At 37.1% G+C, this 15,838-nt stretch overlaps 1 protein-coding gene across 8 annotated transcripts in view; it reads left to right on the forward strand.

Moving 5' to 3' along the window:
• prkdc (protein kinase, DNA-activated, catalytic subunit) overlaps positions 1 to 15,838 on the forward strand; it is a 243,012-nt gene that overhangs the window by 11,055 nt on the left and 216,119 nt on the right. For 6 of the 8 annotated variants that reach the window (XM_041189174.1, XM_041189177.1, XM_041189175.1 and 3 more), the window contains exons 4-14: positions 771 to 845; positions 2,062 to 2,161; positions 3,536 to 3,648; positions 4,062 to 4,161; positions 4,255 to 4,310; positions 6,034 to 6,064; positions 6,560 to 6,717; positions 8,127 to 8,273; positions 12,085 to 12,249; positions 12,965 to 13,133; positions 14,070 to 14,119. In XM_041189174.1, coding sequence (XP_041045108.1) covers positions 771 to 845; positions 2,062 to 2,161; positions 3,536 to 3,648; positions 4,062 to 4,161; positions 4,255 to 4,310; positions 6,034 to 6,064; positions 6,560 to 6,717; positions 8,127 to 8,273; positions 12,085 to 12,249; positions 12,965 to 13,133; positions 14,070 to 14,119 — 1,164 coding nt within the window. Of the gene's footprint in view, positions 1 to 770; positions 846 to 2,061; positions 2,162 to 3,535; positions 3,649 to 4,061; positions 4,162 to 4,254; positions 4,311 to 4,889; positions 4,948 to 6,033; positions 6,065 to 6,559; positions 6,718 to 8,126; positions 8,274 to 12,084; positions 12,250 to 12,964; positions 13,134 to 14,069; positions 14,120 to 15,838 lie in introns of those variants that run through there. The other 2 variants (XM_041189181.1, XM_041189180.1) reach the window with 2 other exon arrangements.

Genomic DNA, 15,838 nt, shown 5'->3' on the forward strand with positions numbered 1-15,838 from the left:
GATACTGGTTGGAACTGAATAAACTGAATTAGTTGGAATTGATCCAATTAAATGTAATTGGATCCTTATTATTGATGAGGGAAAGAACAGTAATTACATTTTTCATGTGGCTTGGCCTAAATAGCCAAGTGGTTATGGTACTGGGTTTGTAACCCCAAGATCAAGAGTTCAAAATTTAAAAGATTTAAAAGATTATCAAGAGTTCAAATCTCACAATGGCAAACTATGAAACAATGTAACTTCATCTGAAACAGATGGAAACAGGTTTACTCAAAAGAGTATCAAGAGTTCAAATCTCACAATGGCAAACTATGAAACAATGTAACTTCATCTGAAACAGATGGAAATGGGTTTGTACTCAAAAGAGCTGATAGCAGTTGACCATGCTTTTTCCTTTAAACTTTGTTCTTGGTTTTACTGCTGACCTGAATTAGGGGCTGTGCCTGATTTATCCCAATTTTGTTGATTTGGTTTTCGTTTAAAAGATTATCAAGAGTTCAAATCTCACAATGGCAAACTATGAAACAATGTAACTTAATCTGAAAAACAGATGGAAACGTGTTTGTACTCAAAAGAGTTACATTTTTCATGTGGGAATAAATATTGGAGATCATACAAACTTACTCTTGAAATTTCTTGCTTGTAGGAAAACCTGCAGAAAAGTTTTGAGCCGCTATTATATTGAATACATTTACTGGCATATTATTACAAGAAATGATTGTGTGAAAGAGAAAATTCTGTATGTATAATGTTTTTCTTTATTTTCTTAGGAAGTTTGTCTCGTGGTGTACACCAAAGAAAGGGCTGCAAAATGTAAAGTTGCTGCCTTAGACCTCCTTCTTGTGGTAGGGTACTTTTGTCTCATTTCATTCATTGTTAGGTGTGTTTCACAGGCAATTAATTATCTTAGTTTTTTTTTTAAATCTGTCTTTAAATAAGTATGGATTACAATTAAGGAATAAATGTTAATTCTTTGAGTGTTGCACTATTATTATCTATTATTATTATGATGAGGATGAAAATTTATCTTCTAGCATTAGGATCAGTTTGGTTAAGTTGGCTCCTTTGCTTCTGGATCAGAAGGTTATGTATTCAATCCCCTCCATCAGCACATACTTTAGGCAGATACTCAGTGCAGTACTCAGGGAATGCTGCAGTGTCGGAGGCACCATTCTGATGATAAAGTATTGAGACGAGGCCTTGTCTACCAATTTCAGTTGTGCAGTAAATTTTCCATGGAAATATTCAGAGAAGGTCAGAAAGTTCTTGCTGTTTCCTAGCTTATATTCACCCATAACCAATACTATTTTAGCAGATTAACTTCGCATTCATTTCATCATGGTTTGTGCAGCTGATGAATGTTGGGATGAACAGTGAGAGCTTTACTCTGCATTTGGCTTTACTATACTTAGAGTATTCTTAGTGCTAATGCCTGATGCCTGAAATTAAAATTTGTTCCATTCATCAGCAATAGTATTTCTCACCATGAGGACAGCAAAACTAAAAGGAAGGAAAAGTAGCTGCCACACTTGTGCTGATTGGTTACAATTTTTATGGATATAGATTTTACTTGTAAAATGGATAGTGGAAGACTAGGAAAAACGAGTAAGGAATAAGTTTCTTAAACTTGGAGCATAGACTTAAGCTTAAAGTTGGAAGCATAAGATTTAATACATTTGTTATAGCTAACTGTAATAGTCCATCTCAAAATGCCAGGAAAGTGATGTCAGGCTACATCAGTGGGAAAATCCATCTAAAATGTTCAAGTATTTACCTACATCTGTAGGTGACGTGGTGACAGGCATTTCATGTTAAATGCCTGTCACACAGCATTAGGTGGAAACTACCCCATTGGTACTGTGTTTTGGCTGTAAGATTTGGCCATCAGCTCCAGTGCAACACTGATTATGCTGTGATGGGTTAGAGTCTTGTTATTTATGCAAGTCTCATTATGCCAAAAACTAACTTGAAGTATAAATGCAGCACTTATAATAACTGTAGTGTAATTTGCTTTTTTTATTTAAAAAAAAAAGGTTAAATAACATTATGATGAAATTTCAGTTGTTGCGCAGTAAAACCTGTCTTCAAGAATTTAAAACTGGAGAAATATTCAACAAATTCTATGGGGAATTAGCACAGAAGAGCAAACTTCCAGACACAGGTACGTTTGCTTGCATTTCTTTTTAAACATTTTTCCTGAGAAGCACCAAAAGCAACACATTTCTGATCCGTAGTGTTTTTTTTAAACTGAGTATCCACACAAATTGAGTCTTAGCAAGCAGCTGCAGATTTAAAAAAAAAATTTGCCAGTTGCTATCCCCATTATATTTTAGTAAAATCAAGCAAGAGAAAAGAAACAAAATGTGGCAGTTCATCACCTGTAGTCTGACCGTTTTAGTGTCTGTTTTCTGCACTACTGCCATTATACAGTGGAAACCTTCTCAAAGATCCCTGGTGAAATGCAATGTTACAGGCATTTAAAGCGATGTATAGTGGTCGCAATTCCTTTACGGGAACAGAGAGAACTATCAAGTCTTCCTGTTAGAGAGCAATAAAGACAGGTTGAAAGAAAAGGATGTGACATGCCAGTGCAGTAGGGGAAGGTGGAGGGCCATGCAGAGATTTAGTTAATGTAGATAGGATAATACAGTAGAGGCCCATGTTATAATTCATCAGTACCGTAGTTGATTTAAGAATGTTTATTGCTGTCGGAACAAGCAGTGTTACTCAGAGAGGGAATGGGATGTTTAGCATGGGAAATGGAAACAGATAACATGATGGTCATTGGAAAGTGTCTCCATTTGGGGGAGACGATGGTGTAGTGCTATCGTCGCTGGACTAATAGTCCAGAGGTCCAGGCTAATGTTCTTGTGACATGGGTTCAAATTCTACCGTAGCAGCTGGTAGGATTTAAATTCAATTAATGAGTCTGGATTTGAAATCTAGGCTGGGATTTTCCGGCCCTGTTCTGGGAGGGACCCGCCACATGCGAGGCGGCGCCCCAGCCAGAAGCCCATTGACAAGGTGGGACAGATGATCCCAGTGGCGGGCGGGTGTGGAAAATCCCGCCTCTAGTCTCAGTGATGGTGACCAGAACAACTATTATCAATTGTCATAAAAACCCATCTGGTTCACTAACGCCCTTTAGGGAAGGAATCTGGTCTGGTCTACCTGCGAGTCCAGATCCACAGCAATGTAATTGGCTCTTAACTGCCCTCCAGAATGGCCCTAGCAAGCCACTCATTTCAAGGGCAGTTAGGTATGGGCAACAAATGCTGTCCTTGTCAGCGACACCCTCATCCCATGAAAGAATTTTTAAAAATTCTCAGCACTAGAACATCACTCACCTTAATGGGCAAGATTTGATGGGACAGCAATCTCTGGTCTCCAGTGTTTATAGGTTTATCTGTTTCCTTTATCTGGAACCTACCTGTTTATTGCTGTTTAACATACCTAACAATCACATTTATGTAAATATTTGTGCAAAGTACTGGTGATTGTATTAATATTTATTTTAAATGACTTGTCTTCATAGTGTTGGAGAAGATATATGAGCTGTTGGGTGTACTATCAGAAGTACAGCCGACTGAAATGCTTGATAATTCAGAAAAACTTTATCGTGCTTACTTAAGTGAGTTGAAAACCCAGGTGAGTTTGAAATCTTTCTGTTTGTTTTATGTAAGATTTTGTTTTCAACCATTGCTCAGTGGAAAGGTAAAAAAAAATTAACTAAGCCTTCTTTCTAACAGATATAAGAAATTACCTACCCTCTGTTATTGCCTATTTCTTGGTTATGTAATAGAAAAAAACAATTTAGGGGAGTCTTTTCAATGTATTGCCAATCTCTCAAAGTTTTGCCCAAAGTAATTTGGAGGATACATTATTTCGTAAGGACAGGAGTAATATGTCTTTCAGTCAATCTGCTGCTGTTGTAGAAAATATCATGGTAAACAACTGTTTTAAGACAGTAGCTCAATGGGGAAGATGCTCTTGGTTTCATTTTTGTTGAAAAATTGTTAAACCTTTCTTTAAAAATGTCTTTACTATTTCTAATCTATCAGATGACCTCTGCAACAAGAGAGCCCAAACTTCTGGTGGTATCGGGATGCCTTAGAGGGTTAATAGCACTTATGGTAAACTTCACTAAATCTGTAGAGGAAGGTGAGCTCCTTGTTGAAATTGTGTATATAAATTTTTAATGCATTCCAGCAATGTGGGGGAAAAAAGTAACTATTTGCAAATGTACCTTTTTAGATCCAAGGACGTCAAAGGATATTTTTGATTGTGCAATGAAAGCCATAAATTTGCAGGTTAGTTCTATAATGCTATATGTTGTGTGTAGAAAAATGCCCATTAACTAGAAGGATAACTGATTAAAGGTTAAACATTGCATTGGGAGAATTGAGAAATCTTGGAGCAGAAATATCATTATTGATTCAGACATAATTTGGCCCAAGGACCTAAGAAGTTTAAGAAGCACCAACATGGTAGTGGGACACTAATTTGAGACCGTAATGCAACTGAGTAACTGACATGTGAAGATATTACTTTCCCAAAGTGTGCTTTACATGCAGTATGGACAACTTTATATTATGTCAGTGATGGACAAAATAAAATGTTTAGCATAGTGCCACAGCAGTAGGATAATTTACTTTTCACTTTCTGTAAAGATTTTGCATCTCGCAAATGTAAAAGCCTGAGCTTGAGAAGTTTAGTTAGATTTTTGATTTTGTTTTAATTAGTTACAACTTAAAAGTAATCCATGATTCTTGCCCAGAAGCCAATAAGGAACACTTAATGAAAAACGAATGGAGCACCTAATGTTCATGCACTCGTGTTCTGCCACATTTTCATGTTTCCTGATGGAGTGAATTCCTAATCTCATCCAGGTTGCTGGAAGGAGGAGGAAACTGAAAAGCTGCATCAGTCCATTTACTGGTAATTGATGTAAGGCCAAGTTGGGAACTGGTGTGTGTGATCCAAGGTTATCTGCTGTATAAAAATACATAAGGAGGAAAAAAAGGCTTCAGTGAGATTTGGCACAAAATGAGCTGATGTAATCTAGTCCAGAGCATTGTAATTTTTACTGTCATGTTTCTCTTTTTGTATCTCCTTTAATCAAAAGATTTTTTATTTAAAAAAAAGCAAAATAGCTTTGAATTCAAGCCTATGAAATGACAAAGTATTTGAGAGCACTGCATCTAATGCTTTTGCCTTAATTTGATCACCTTGGACTCATCAGTGCTGTGGTTTGTTTGTCCTAGCTTTGCAATAACTTCTTGAATAACCGTATGAAGGGTTTTGTTGATTTTACAATTTTGGTTGTTTTTACAATTTTGGTGGTTTTCTCTTGATTCTCCCTGCTCTAATCATTTTTGCCTACAGATTAATGAATGGGAAATAATATCAGATCTGATGTTGGTAGTAGGCAAAGGATGCACACATATTAATTAGTGGGTTGTTAAGCTAGTGATTATTTTGGTACAAGGCAAAGATGAATGCTAAAATGAGTATTGGCATTGTAAAACACATCATGCACAGCAGTATACCATTACCCACATGTACTGTTGCCAGTTGGAGCGAACCTTGGCTCACAGGTACAATTCCCACCTCTGAGTCAGAAGGGTATAGGTTTGAGCCTCATTCCAAACAGTCTTTTTTGAGGAAATGAGAGTTTCAGTTAGAGTACTGGACTGGCATCCATTAGAGCACTAGGTAGAAGTGGGTTATTGCTCCAGAAAACAGGATACCAAGTTCTTGTCTGGTAGGAGTGGAATTATGAGTGCCACGCTCCCCCTGTCCTCCCCCACCACTGTACCATTGCATCGAGCCAGTTGTCCCTAATTAGGCTAACAACCTGCCCTCATAAAAAGAGGTTTTCATTACTAAAAGCAACTGGGTAAATGATCTGTTGGATGTAAAAGCAGTTGCAAAAAACGGACTGCCTTGCGACTCTAGGCATGGAAGAAGACTGTTTCCAGCCAATAACAATACAGGATGGTATATTCTAACATATTGTGTTTCTTTTGATAGGCTGACAGAAAGAGATATGCTGTTCCTTTGGGTAAGATATTTTTGATATATAACCTTTCCAAATTGATACAATAACTATTTGACATCTAAACTGTTTGATTTCAGAGGAAAATTTAATTTTGACCAACTGTTTCAGCGTAAATGCCATACAGTTGATCCTGTCCCCATTGGATTTTTTTGCATGCAGAATCACATGATAGTGGTCAAGAGAGGAAAATGTTGATCCTTTTTTTGCACTGTATATGAAGCTGATTGCAGTGTCCCAATTACCAACCTATTTACCCATGTAATGCATACCAGGGATTGAATCTGGCACTGTCATGGCCTGTATGGTTCAGCATCACATCACTGGGTATATTTTTCCATCTAACCATTGATTCCTCTCTCTGTTTAACTTGGTTGTTTTGAGACATGCTTACAAATTTGTGGATTAAGCAGTTGCTACAGTTGTAACTGGCTGTGAAGAGGTATTCTAATATAAGTCCCTGTGGGATGCTCAGTAGTTCAACTTTTTTTCTTTTTTAAGCCGGGTTACGCTTGTTCACATTGCATGCAACCCAGTTCAGCACCTTCCTCATGGATAGCTACCAAACACTGTTTGAAATGATGTCGAAATGGTGTGGCCATTCAAATATGGAAGTTAAAAAAGCTGGCTATGCTGCCCTTGAAAGTTTTCTTAAAGAGGTAATTAATTCTCATTTAATTACTACAGTTTTCTTATGGAGTGTTTGAAAATAGCACATTTAGCATAAGTACATATTTAATCAAAATATTTTCGATCGAACTTGCTCTTACCGGGAATTGTGGAGTGATGCCATCAGCTGGCCGCATATCTTGGTTCCTTCAGAAAATTTGTTATAAATTGCAAGAAGTGGAGAGGCATTGTTTCATTTAAATATAACTAAAAATATGATGCAGTGTGTCCTTTAAAACATTCTGTAATAATTGAATCGTTTTACAGCACAGAAATGAGTCATTCCAACCAGCTGGTTTTATGCTGGACTTGAACCCCCCCGACCAAACCTCTTTCACCTTCTTCAGAAACTCCATTAACATATCCTTCTATTTCTTTCCCCTCATATACACATCTAACTTCCCATAAATGATGGAGGATTATCCCACTGACTCATTGTAGCGAGTCCTGATCTACATTCTCGCTTATCAAATCTCTTCATAACCTTAAAGAACTTTATCTGACCACTCCTCAGCCTTCTCATTCCTGGTGAAAAGAGCCCCAACCTGTTCAATCTTTCCTGCTAGCTATAATCTCTCAGTTCTAGTATCATTCTACTAAATCTTTTTTGCACCTTCTTCAGTGCTCCTAACTCATCTTTCTAACATGGAGACCAGACCCGTTTGCCGTACTTCAAGTGCAGCCTAACCATTGTTCTGTGCTGTAAATAGCACAATTTGTCTTGCTTTTCAATTCTATCTTTCGAGCATGTATCTTATTGCTTTTTATGACCTTATTAACCTGCATTGCTAATTTGTGATTTGCATATCTGTACTTCCAGATTCCTCTGCTCCATGTAGACACTTATTTTCCAAGAAGTATATGTCCTCCTTATCCTTGCCTACCAAAATGTACCACCTCACACCTCTATATTGAAACTAATTTGCAATAAATCAGTCTTCTATTTTTGTGTTAACTTTTTCATTGGTAATTCTGATGACATAGAAATTGTTGACACAACACACTTTTCTGGTTATTGTGATAGTGGCTTTGATTTTTTTTTTTGAAGAAACATTTAATCATTGCCAGAGTGTTTGAGGTCTGTGCGATTTTGTCCCATCTTCAGATAATGGGCAGGACTTTCAACTTTTGCATAGTGGCTGATATTGGATCAACTGCCATTATACACACTGCCTGATTTTCTTTTCCATTGAAGTTGGTTTTAGTTTTTAAAAAACCTTTAACTTCTTGAGTACCTTCAGTTGAATTCCCAGTCTAATTTTGCAGAATGTAAGTGGGACATTATGACTGCCAGTAGTCTTATCTATAGATATATCTACATGCAACATTGTGATAGCAACTCCTGCGGCAGTGTACACAAATTGTTAACCCATTGTGGTCTTATCCTTCCCATATACAGATTGCATTACAAGTGGCAGAAAATGCTCATTTACACACAGATAAGTTACAGTACTTCATGCAACAATTTTATGAGATCATCCGGACAATGGAATCAAGCATTAAGGAGCTTTCCATAGCCATACGAGGATATGGACTTTTTGCAGCTGTATGTTTCACTTTTTTAACTTGTTATATAAACCATTATTTTGTATGTATAACATGACAAAGCATAGAAACGAGAGAAGTGTTTTCATAAACATTACCAAATTTTATTATAATACAAAAAGTGTAGAGTGTTGTAGACTGGAAGCCATTCTTGATTAGTGAGTTGTGATGGAATGAAAGTTGCTTCTCTGACAATTGCAGTAGTTGAACTGAAAATTACTTGGACAACAGCAGTGCAGTTGGTATACTAGAATTCCACAAATAATATGTGCTTGTGTTAAACAGCAGTCTTAGATGCCAAAGGAGTGTTTGATTGTAATGTACAAGAATTGTGAAGAGAAACTTTACCCTCATTTCTTGTTTGGTGCATATGGACTTGGAGTGCTTGATATTTGTTATATTCGAGAAAACCAGTTGGTGAAACCAATCTTTACACATTTCTTTAAAAAGCATTTATTTGCACAGTTATAGATTACAAGCAAGTGCCTTCTAACCCAATAGCCACAGTTTGTCTGTGTCTATTTATAGACGTACAAGTGAATTTCCATTCAATGCCCACCACTTGCCTACAACTAACCACAATTAATATATAATTAACAAATTAACAGAGCTAAAGAAATAGCTACTTTTCACTGCACTAACCAATCATATCAAATTAGAAATAAGCATTTGTATAAAAGCAAGAATATATTCATTGAGAGTCTCATTAATATATTGTGTCAACTTACAGGAAGTTCCCCTCCCCTCCTGCAGGTACAAATCAATCAAGAATTGGGTTAATACTGATAAAATAAGCAAAGCAATCATATTTTTGCTAATTTACATTTCCATTAATATGTTTAAGATACAGGGTAATCATTTTGCTAAAATTAATGAAGGCTGTAGTTTCAATCCCAGCCCATTCATAATTGGAAGATAGTTAGCTTCATACTGTGATTCATTTCACCTGGTTTCTCATTGCAATTATAGAGTTATTCACCTGCTCCTGTGAGGCACTTTGGGATGTTGTATTACTTTAAAGGTGCTATATAAATGTAAGTTGTTAATTTCTCAGTTCTGACTTATGGAAGAAAACAATTGCAATACACAAGTTATGTAAGCAACATCAAGTTTTTCTTCCTATTTACCTTTATTGAAGCTCCTTTTAATCTGAATACTTCTTTCAGATCTCCTTTCAATTTTGTTTGTTCTAATGAAAAGAGTCCTAATTTCTCATGTCTTTCCTCATAGTTAGTAAGATACTCATTCTTGACATCATCTTAGCCAATTTCTTCTGTAACTTCTCTGTGCCTGACTTTCTCTCTCAAGCCCAAAACTGAACATGGTATTCCGATTACAGCCTAACCAATGATTTGAATGGATTGAGCATTAACTCTGCTTTAGTGCTATATGCATTTATTTGTTTACTAAACCTAGTATCCCTTGAGCTTTTTAAATCAGTTGATCGATTTGTCCTCCCATTGTTAAAGATTCTCTCTGGTGTTGTAATCCTTCTACCAGTTAGTTTTATCATTTAATGTTTATGCCTTCTCCTTTTTTCTCCTTCTAAAATGTATCAGTATTTCCTACTTCCCTTTGCATTCTTCTCGACAAAAACCTCTGTAAAACAGCATAAATATTTCCTACATGCTGACATTTACGCAAACCAATCAGTGAAATGAAAATCATTGATTTATGTACATAAATACATGGCAAAAAAACAGGTGAAAGATGAAGATTTTTTTCTTATGCAGTGAGTTCTGATCTGGAATGCACTACCTGGAAGGATGGGAAAGCAGATTCAATAGTAACTTTCAAAGGGGAATTGGATAAATACTTTGAAAGGAAAAATTTGCAAGGCTATGAGGAAGGAGCAGGAGAGTGAGACTAATTGGATAGCTCTTTTGAAGAAATACTATCACGTCAATAATTGCGTTAAATTTCATATCTGTCCGTCCAATGTACTGTACTGCCTGTGTCCCTCAGTTGTTTACAGTCATCTTCACAGTTATGTATGCCCTCTCGGTTTGTCATTTTTAAAAATAGGAGTTCAGATAATTTTTAGAGATGATTGATGGCCCCAACACAGACTGCTGAAGAGCATCACTGTTTACACCTTTCACTTCATTCAGGAAATATCTCTTAGCCAGGATTCTTTGTACTAAATTTCAAATTGATCTCTGTCTGCTTGGAAATTTTATTCTTTTAATTCTTCTTCTGATCTGCTTTTTACTTTCATGGTTTTTCTTTAATCTTTCCAGATTCCTTGTCCTATTAGCATTCTTTTCAGCATTTTTTTTATCATCTCCCTTTGCTATATTAATTTAAATGCCGCCCACACTTTCTTTCCCCGCTCCCACATAACGAAATAATCAGGTAAGACCTGTCTATCTTGTACAGACCACTTCTCTCCCTGAGCTGGTCCCAATGTCCCAGGAAGTTGAACCCTTCTCTCCTAAACCATCCAGTCATATATTTACCCCCCTTCCCTCTTCTGTTAATTTAAAGATACTAAGTTACGGTTGGCAGAAACCTGGGAGATCAAATACACTACTGCCTGACATGCAGGTGTACAGGTGGATCATGCCATTAAAAAGGCTTTATAAATAGAGGGTGGAATATAAGTGTTAAAATGCGGTGATAAATGTGTACGAAACATTGGCTAAACCATAGTTAAGAGCACTATATTCTAAAAAAGAACATTTAAAACCTTAGAAAGCATATAGCATAGATTCACCAGGTTGATGCCAGGCTTGTGAAACTGGTTCTGAGGAGAGACTTAACTGGGACAATTCCTTCTGGAGCAGAGAATATGAAGAAAACACTTAATAGAGGTCTGTAAAACTATGAAGGGTTTTTGCAAGGTAAGTAGTGAAACACCATTTTCTTTGATTAGAGAGGCCTTGACAAGAGGTCATCAATTTTAAATTGGCACTAAAATAGTAAGGAAGATTAGAAGAAATATGAGCAGAGGGTTAACATGGTTTTACGTAGTTACAACATAGAAACAAGCCAATTGGCCCAACAGATCTATCCTGGTGTTAATCCTGCACATAAGCCTCTACCACCCCCCCTTCATCTAACCCCATCATATATCCCTCTGCTCCTTTCCCCCTCTTGTTTATCTAGCTTGCATTTAAATACATCTATGCTAGTCACCTCAACTGTTCCTTACCTAGCAAGTCTCACATTCTAACCACTCTCTGGAGAAAGAACTTTCTCTTATTGGAGTTACTGGTGATTATCTTGTATTTAGGTCCCTAGTTCTGGTCTCTCCTGCAAGTGAAAACATCCTCTCTAGGTCCACTCTATCAAAATTTCTTAATGTTAAAGACCTCTATCAAGTCACTCGCAGTCTTCTCTTTTCTAGAGAAAAGAGCCCTAGTCTATTTGGTCTTTCCTAGTAGGTATCACCTCTCACTTCTGGTATTATTCAAGTTAAACATTTGTTGCTCCTTCTCCAGTACCTCCATGTCCTTTTTATAATATGAAGACAGAAATGTTCACAGTACTCCTTGGTTTAACCAAGGTTCTATATAAGTTGTTGAGATAAGGATCGGTTGAGACAAGGATCGGTTGAGACAAACACCTGCATCTTTTAAGGAAAAATTGGTTAAATAATTGAAGCAGAGGCCTATAGAGGAAGAGGATGGGACAGTGAAATTAGTTTTCGATTGCATGAGCAAAGAGGTGGCACAGAACAGATGCTGAAAAACAATAGTGTAAGATCAGTATATTCAATTTTCATGTACTTTTGCATTTAATTCACAAATAATAGTGCAGTTCCAATGCAGACTTAAATTCTTTAATTTTATTTTTTTCTACGATTTTAGCCCTGTAAGGCTGTGAACTCTCAGTATGTTGACTTCATGTACACGGAGCTGATTCAGCGCTGTAAACAGATGTATCTCACTGAGGCAGACACAGAAGATGACAATGTTTATCAGCTTCCCAGTTTCCTAGATTCTCTTGCAAGTGTCATCTTCCACATAGATAAAGTAAGTGCATTTGAGTGTTAGTTTCTTTGGAAAATTTCATAACCATCCCATGTTTGTCTATTTTTTTATGTAGCACTTCTGTGTTTTGAGGACATGCTAGGTTCAAATTTCATTTGCATTTTTCAACTTTTATAATAGGTTGAGTTTAAATTGTAATTTAATGGCAAAAGTTACAAAGCTATGAAATCGTTGATGAGTTCAAGTAACTCTTTCACTATTTTTCTTAATTTAAAAAAAAATCCCAATGCTAAGCTGGATCCAGTCACCAGGAGAGGAGGTGAGCCAATCTCTGATTTTCTCACCTCCTTGTTGATTACAGAATCCCACTTCTACTTGGTTCATTCACTGACAACATGGCCAAGATATTAAGCTTTCCACATGGGGAATTGTAGGTGTAGCCAATATCTGACTACTCTGTGCCATGCAATATGGAATACCTGTGCACAGTTGAGCATAGGTAGAATTAATATTTTAGTCACTGAAGTGCCCAATTTATTGGCAAATTCATTTTTTAAACCAGAGATTAAAAATATCTTTGCAGTGTGATTTTTCTTTTTTAAATGGTGGAATACAAACTAAACTGTATTTATTCTAGTACTAATAACAGAACAAAAAAATGCTGCTGTTCAGCATTTTGAATATTCTGAAGGAATAATTTATTGTCAAGTTTGCATATTAATTTATATGCATCACTGGATTTATTTTTCCTTTTCAGATCCCTGGAGTTTATACTTCTGTACTAGAACGTCTACTGGTGGTTCAGATAGACAGCTTCCCACAGTACAGTGTGAGGATGCAACCAGTCTGTTGTCATTCCATAGTTAAACTGTTCATTGCCCTTGCAGGAAAGGGCCCTGTTCTCTGGAACTTTATTAGCACTGTAGGTGAGTACCAAACCTCATGTACAAATATATTAAACTGTCAATTCCCCTTCAGCGGTGTACTTTCTGCATCGGTGAAATGCAGACTTGTATCTTTTCAAGCATTGCTGGGTTTTGTGGACCTTCTTCTGATATTGAAAAGGGCCACAGCTAGACTGGCAAAGTATTCCCCAAGATTTGTTAATACGGAGTAGCATGAAAGTCAGGTTCATTACTTCAAAGAAATTGCATGTGTAGCCCCATGTTACCGAATCCTTATAGCTGTGCTAAATCTGTTTATACAACAAAAAAACAGCAACTTTGAAGCATTTCCAGTGCAAATATGTTTATTTTAAATTGAGACCAGCAGGAATAACTGGCAGTTTACAGTTAGATGCTGAGAAATTGGTGTTTCTGGGAATTATTGTTTCCTTCAGGCCAGCTGCATATGACAACATTGCTCAAATGCATTTTTTTTTGCAAAATTTATCAGGACAGTCGGAATCATTTTTGCAAGCAATGAAGAGCTTAATGATTTGATTTTGTTTTCTTAAATTGTTTCAATTGTCGCAGAGCCAAATTAAAGTTGATTTATGAGGATGGGAAGTTTTGCTGTTCAAATTGGGAGCAAGAAAATTTAGTGCTTACACAAGCACATAGCTACTGATGTACTGAGAAAACAGTTTCATTGTTGCTATGTTGGTGACTTATTGAACTGCATCAGGTTTGTAAAACAAATAATTTGTCCAATTATTGTATGGCAAAAGTATTGAAAATGCCCCCCAAAATTTGACAATTTAGGAATACCAAATCAAAATATTAAACTACTTTTGAAAATTATTCTGACTATTCTTAGAGATGTTGCACAAAAATGAATTGGACAACGTTTTCACATGTAGCTAACCTGCATACATTTTGTTAACTGTTTTATTTTTAAGTTTTTTAAAAATTCTGTTTCAGTGCATCAAGGTCTGATTCGTGTCTGTTCAAAGCCAGTTCTCCTTCCTGGGGTAAGAAAAATTTACATGACATCCTCCCTCATTCAGCAACAAGCATCACCAGTTGCATTGAAATCAGATTATTTGAATATTAGCAGAAAAGTGCTTGAGAAATTAGTATGAAATTCCTTTGTGCACAAATAAACTGAGGCAGTGAAACATGTTCTTAATAGGAGTCAATGTCCCTGTTAATATAGCAGGGGAAAAAAATGAATATATTGAGCATTCCTATGCCATTATTAACATGGCATAATTTCAGCGACAATATCTGTTGTATATGGTATTTAAAATATATAGTCAATTTTCTAATTTTATAACCTGTATATGCTAAAAAGCTTAATAAGCTGATACCGGACTTCCTGTGGCTTGCCACTTTTAACTGCTGCGACTTTTTTTATCTAGCATTTCTATCTTTGTCCTACAATATTCCAACAAATTCAGTGCAAATTTTTGCAGTTCTTCAGCTGCTTGACTTCAGCTATTTCACATCTTTGCTATCTCCCTAACTTTTCAAACAGATCCTACCATTCACGTTCAATTGTTCTCCTTTTTATCCCGTATTTCTTTAACTCTTCTTTCAAATGCCTTCACACATACCTGACTGAGATGACTTGTATAGTCTTCCTCCTGTGTCTTTAAATCCACTTGCAGGCCATTGAAACCATTAATAGCTGACATGTCAGTTAGGCTCCTTTGGTAAGGTTCGTGCCTATGAATCGGGGCAAAGTGAGTTCAAGTACCTCTTTACATATGCAGGCTGATGCTCCAAGCTGAAGGAGTGTGGGATTGTCAGCAGTGCCATCACTTAGGTGAGATGTTAAATTGTTTGGGACCTCATCCAGTTGTTCAGGAGGGCCTAAAAGCTCCTTTGCAACTTCTGTACAGTAGGATGTTTGACCAGCAGCCTGAATATATGCGCCTCTACCCTCACCATTCATTAAAAGCATTTTCATATTATTACTTGTTTAGTTCAGATTCTGGGAGACTGGAATCTGTTTACATTTGCAAACAACAACTTGTATTTATATAGTGCCTTAATGAAATAAAATGCCCCAAGGCACTTCACAGGAGCATTATGAAGCAACAGGCTCCAAAGTCCACCCTTCGTCATTGCCGCAGAACTGGGCTTTGAGGAAGAAAGGGGTCGATCAAAACAGGGTAAAGTATGATTGCACTCCTTATGTCCTGGGCCACTTAGGTTACTTTGAAGGCCTGCCAGAAACACTAGAAATACTCAGTAGATGGGGCTCTGGCAGACAAGTCCTCAATGGCAGAACATTGGAATATCTCAAGGCTGCTTGACAGACAAAGGCTGCAGCAGAATGAAACCTCCAATTGCCTTGGTTTCCTTGCCATTTGTGCAAGGTTGTGTAACAGTTTTTCAAGCTAAAAACGTCATGCACAGGTGTCTTTCTTTCCGAGCACATCTCCCAAGCTCTTCGGCGACCAGCAAATGGCGATGGGAGCAGGATTGTGTTGTCTGGTAGCTTCTACTCACGATCTGGCATGGAGGTGACAGTGACAAGATGGTCATCTAGCACTCGGACAAGGTGGGGGGGGGGGTGGGGGGGGGGTGCCTTTCGGTAGCTGAAACTGTACTGAGCAGCCATCTTTAGGATCCACTCTGCCTACCCCTTTTTGGGGTGGGGGCTTGAAAAGGTGTCCTAAACATTGTCTGCCTCATCTCTCCTGACTGGATAGCCATGCCCAGAGGGATCACTTTCTGTGGTA

This window comes from Carcharodon carcharias, chromosome 6, assembly GCF_017639515.1.
Source record: "Carcharodon carcharias isolate sCarCar2 chromosome 6, sCarCar2.pri, whole genome shotgun sequence".
NCBI classification, from domain to species: domain Eukaryota; kingdom Metazoa; phylum Chordata; class Chondrichthyes; order Lamniformes; family Lamnidae; genus Carcharodon; species Carcharodon carcharias.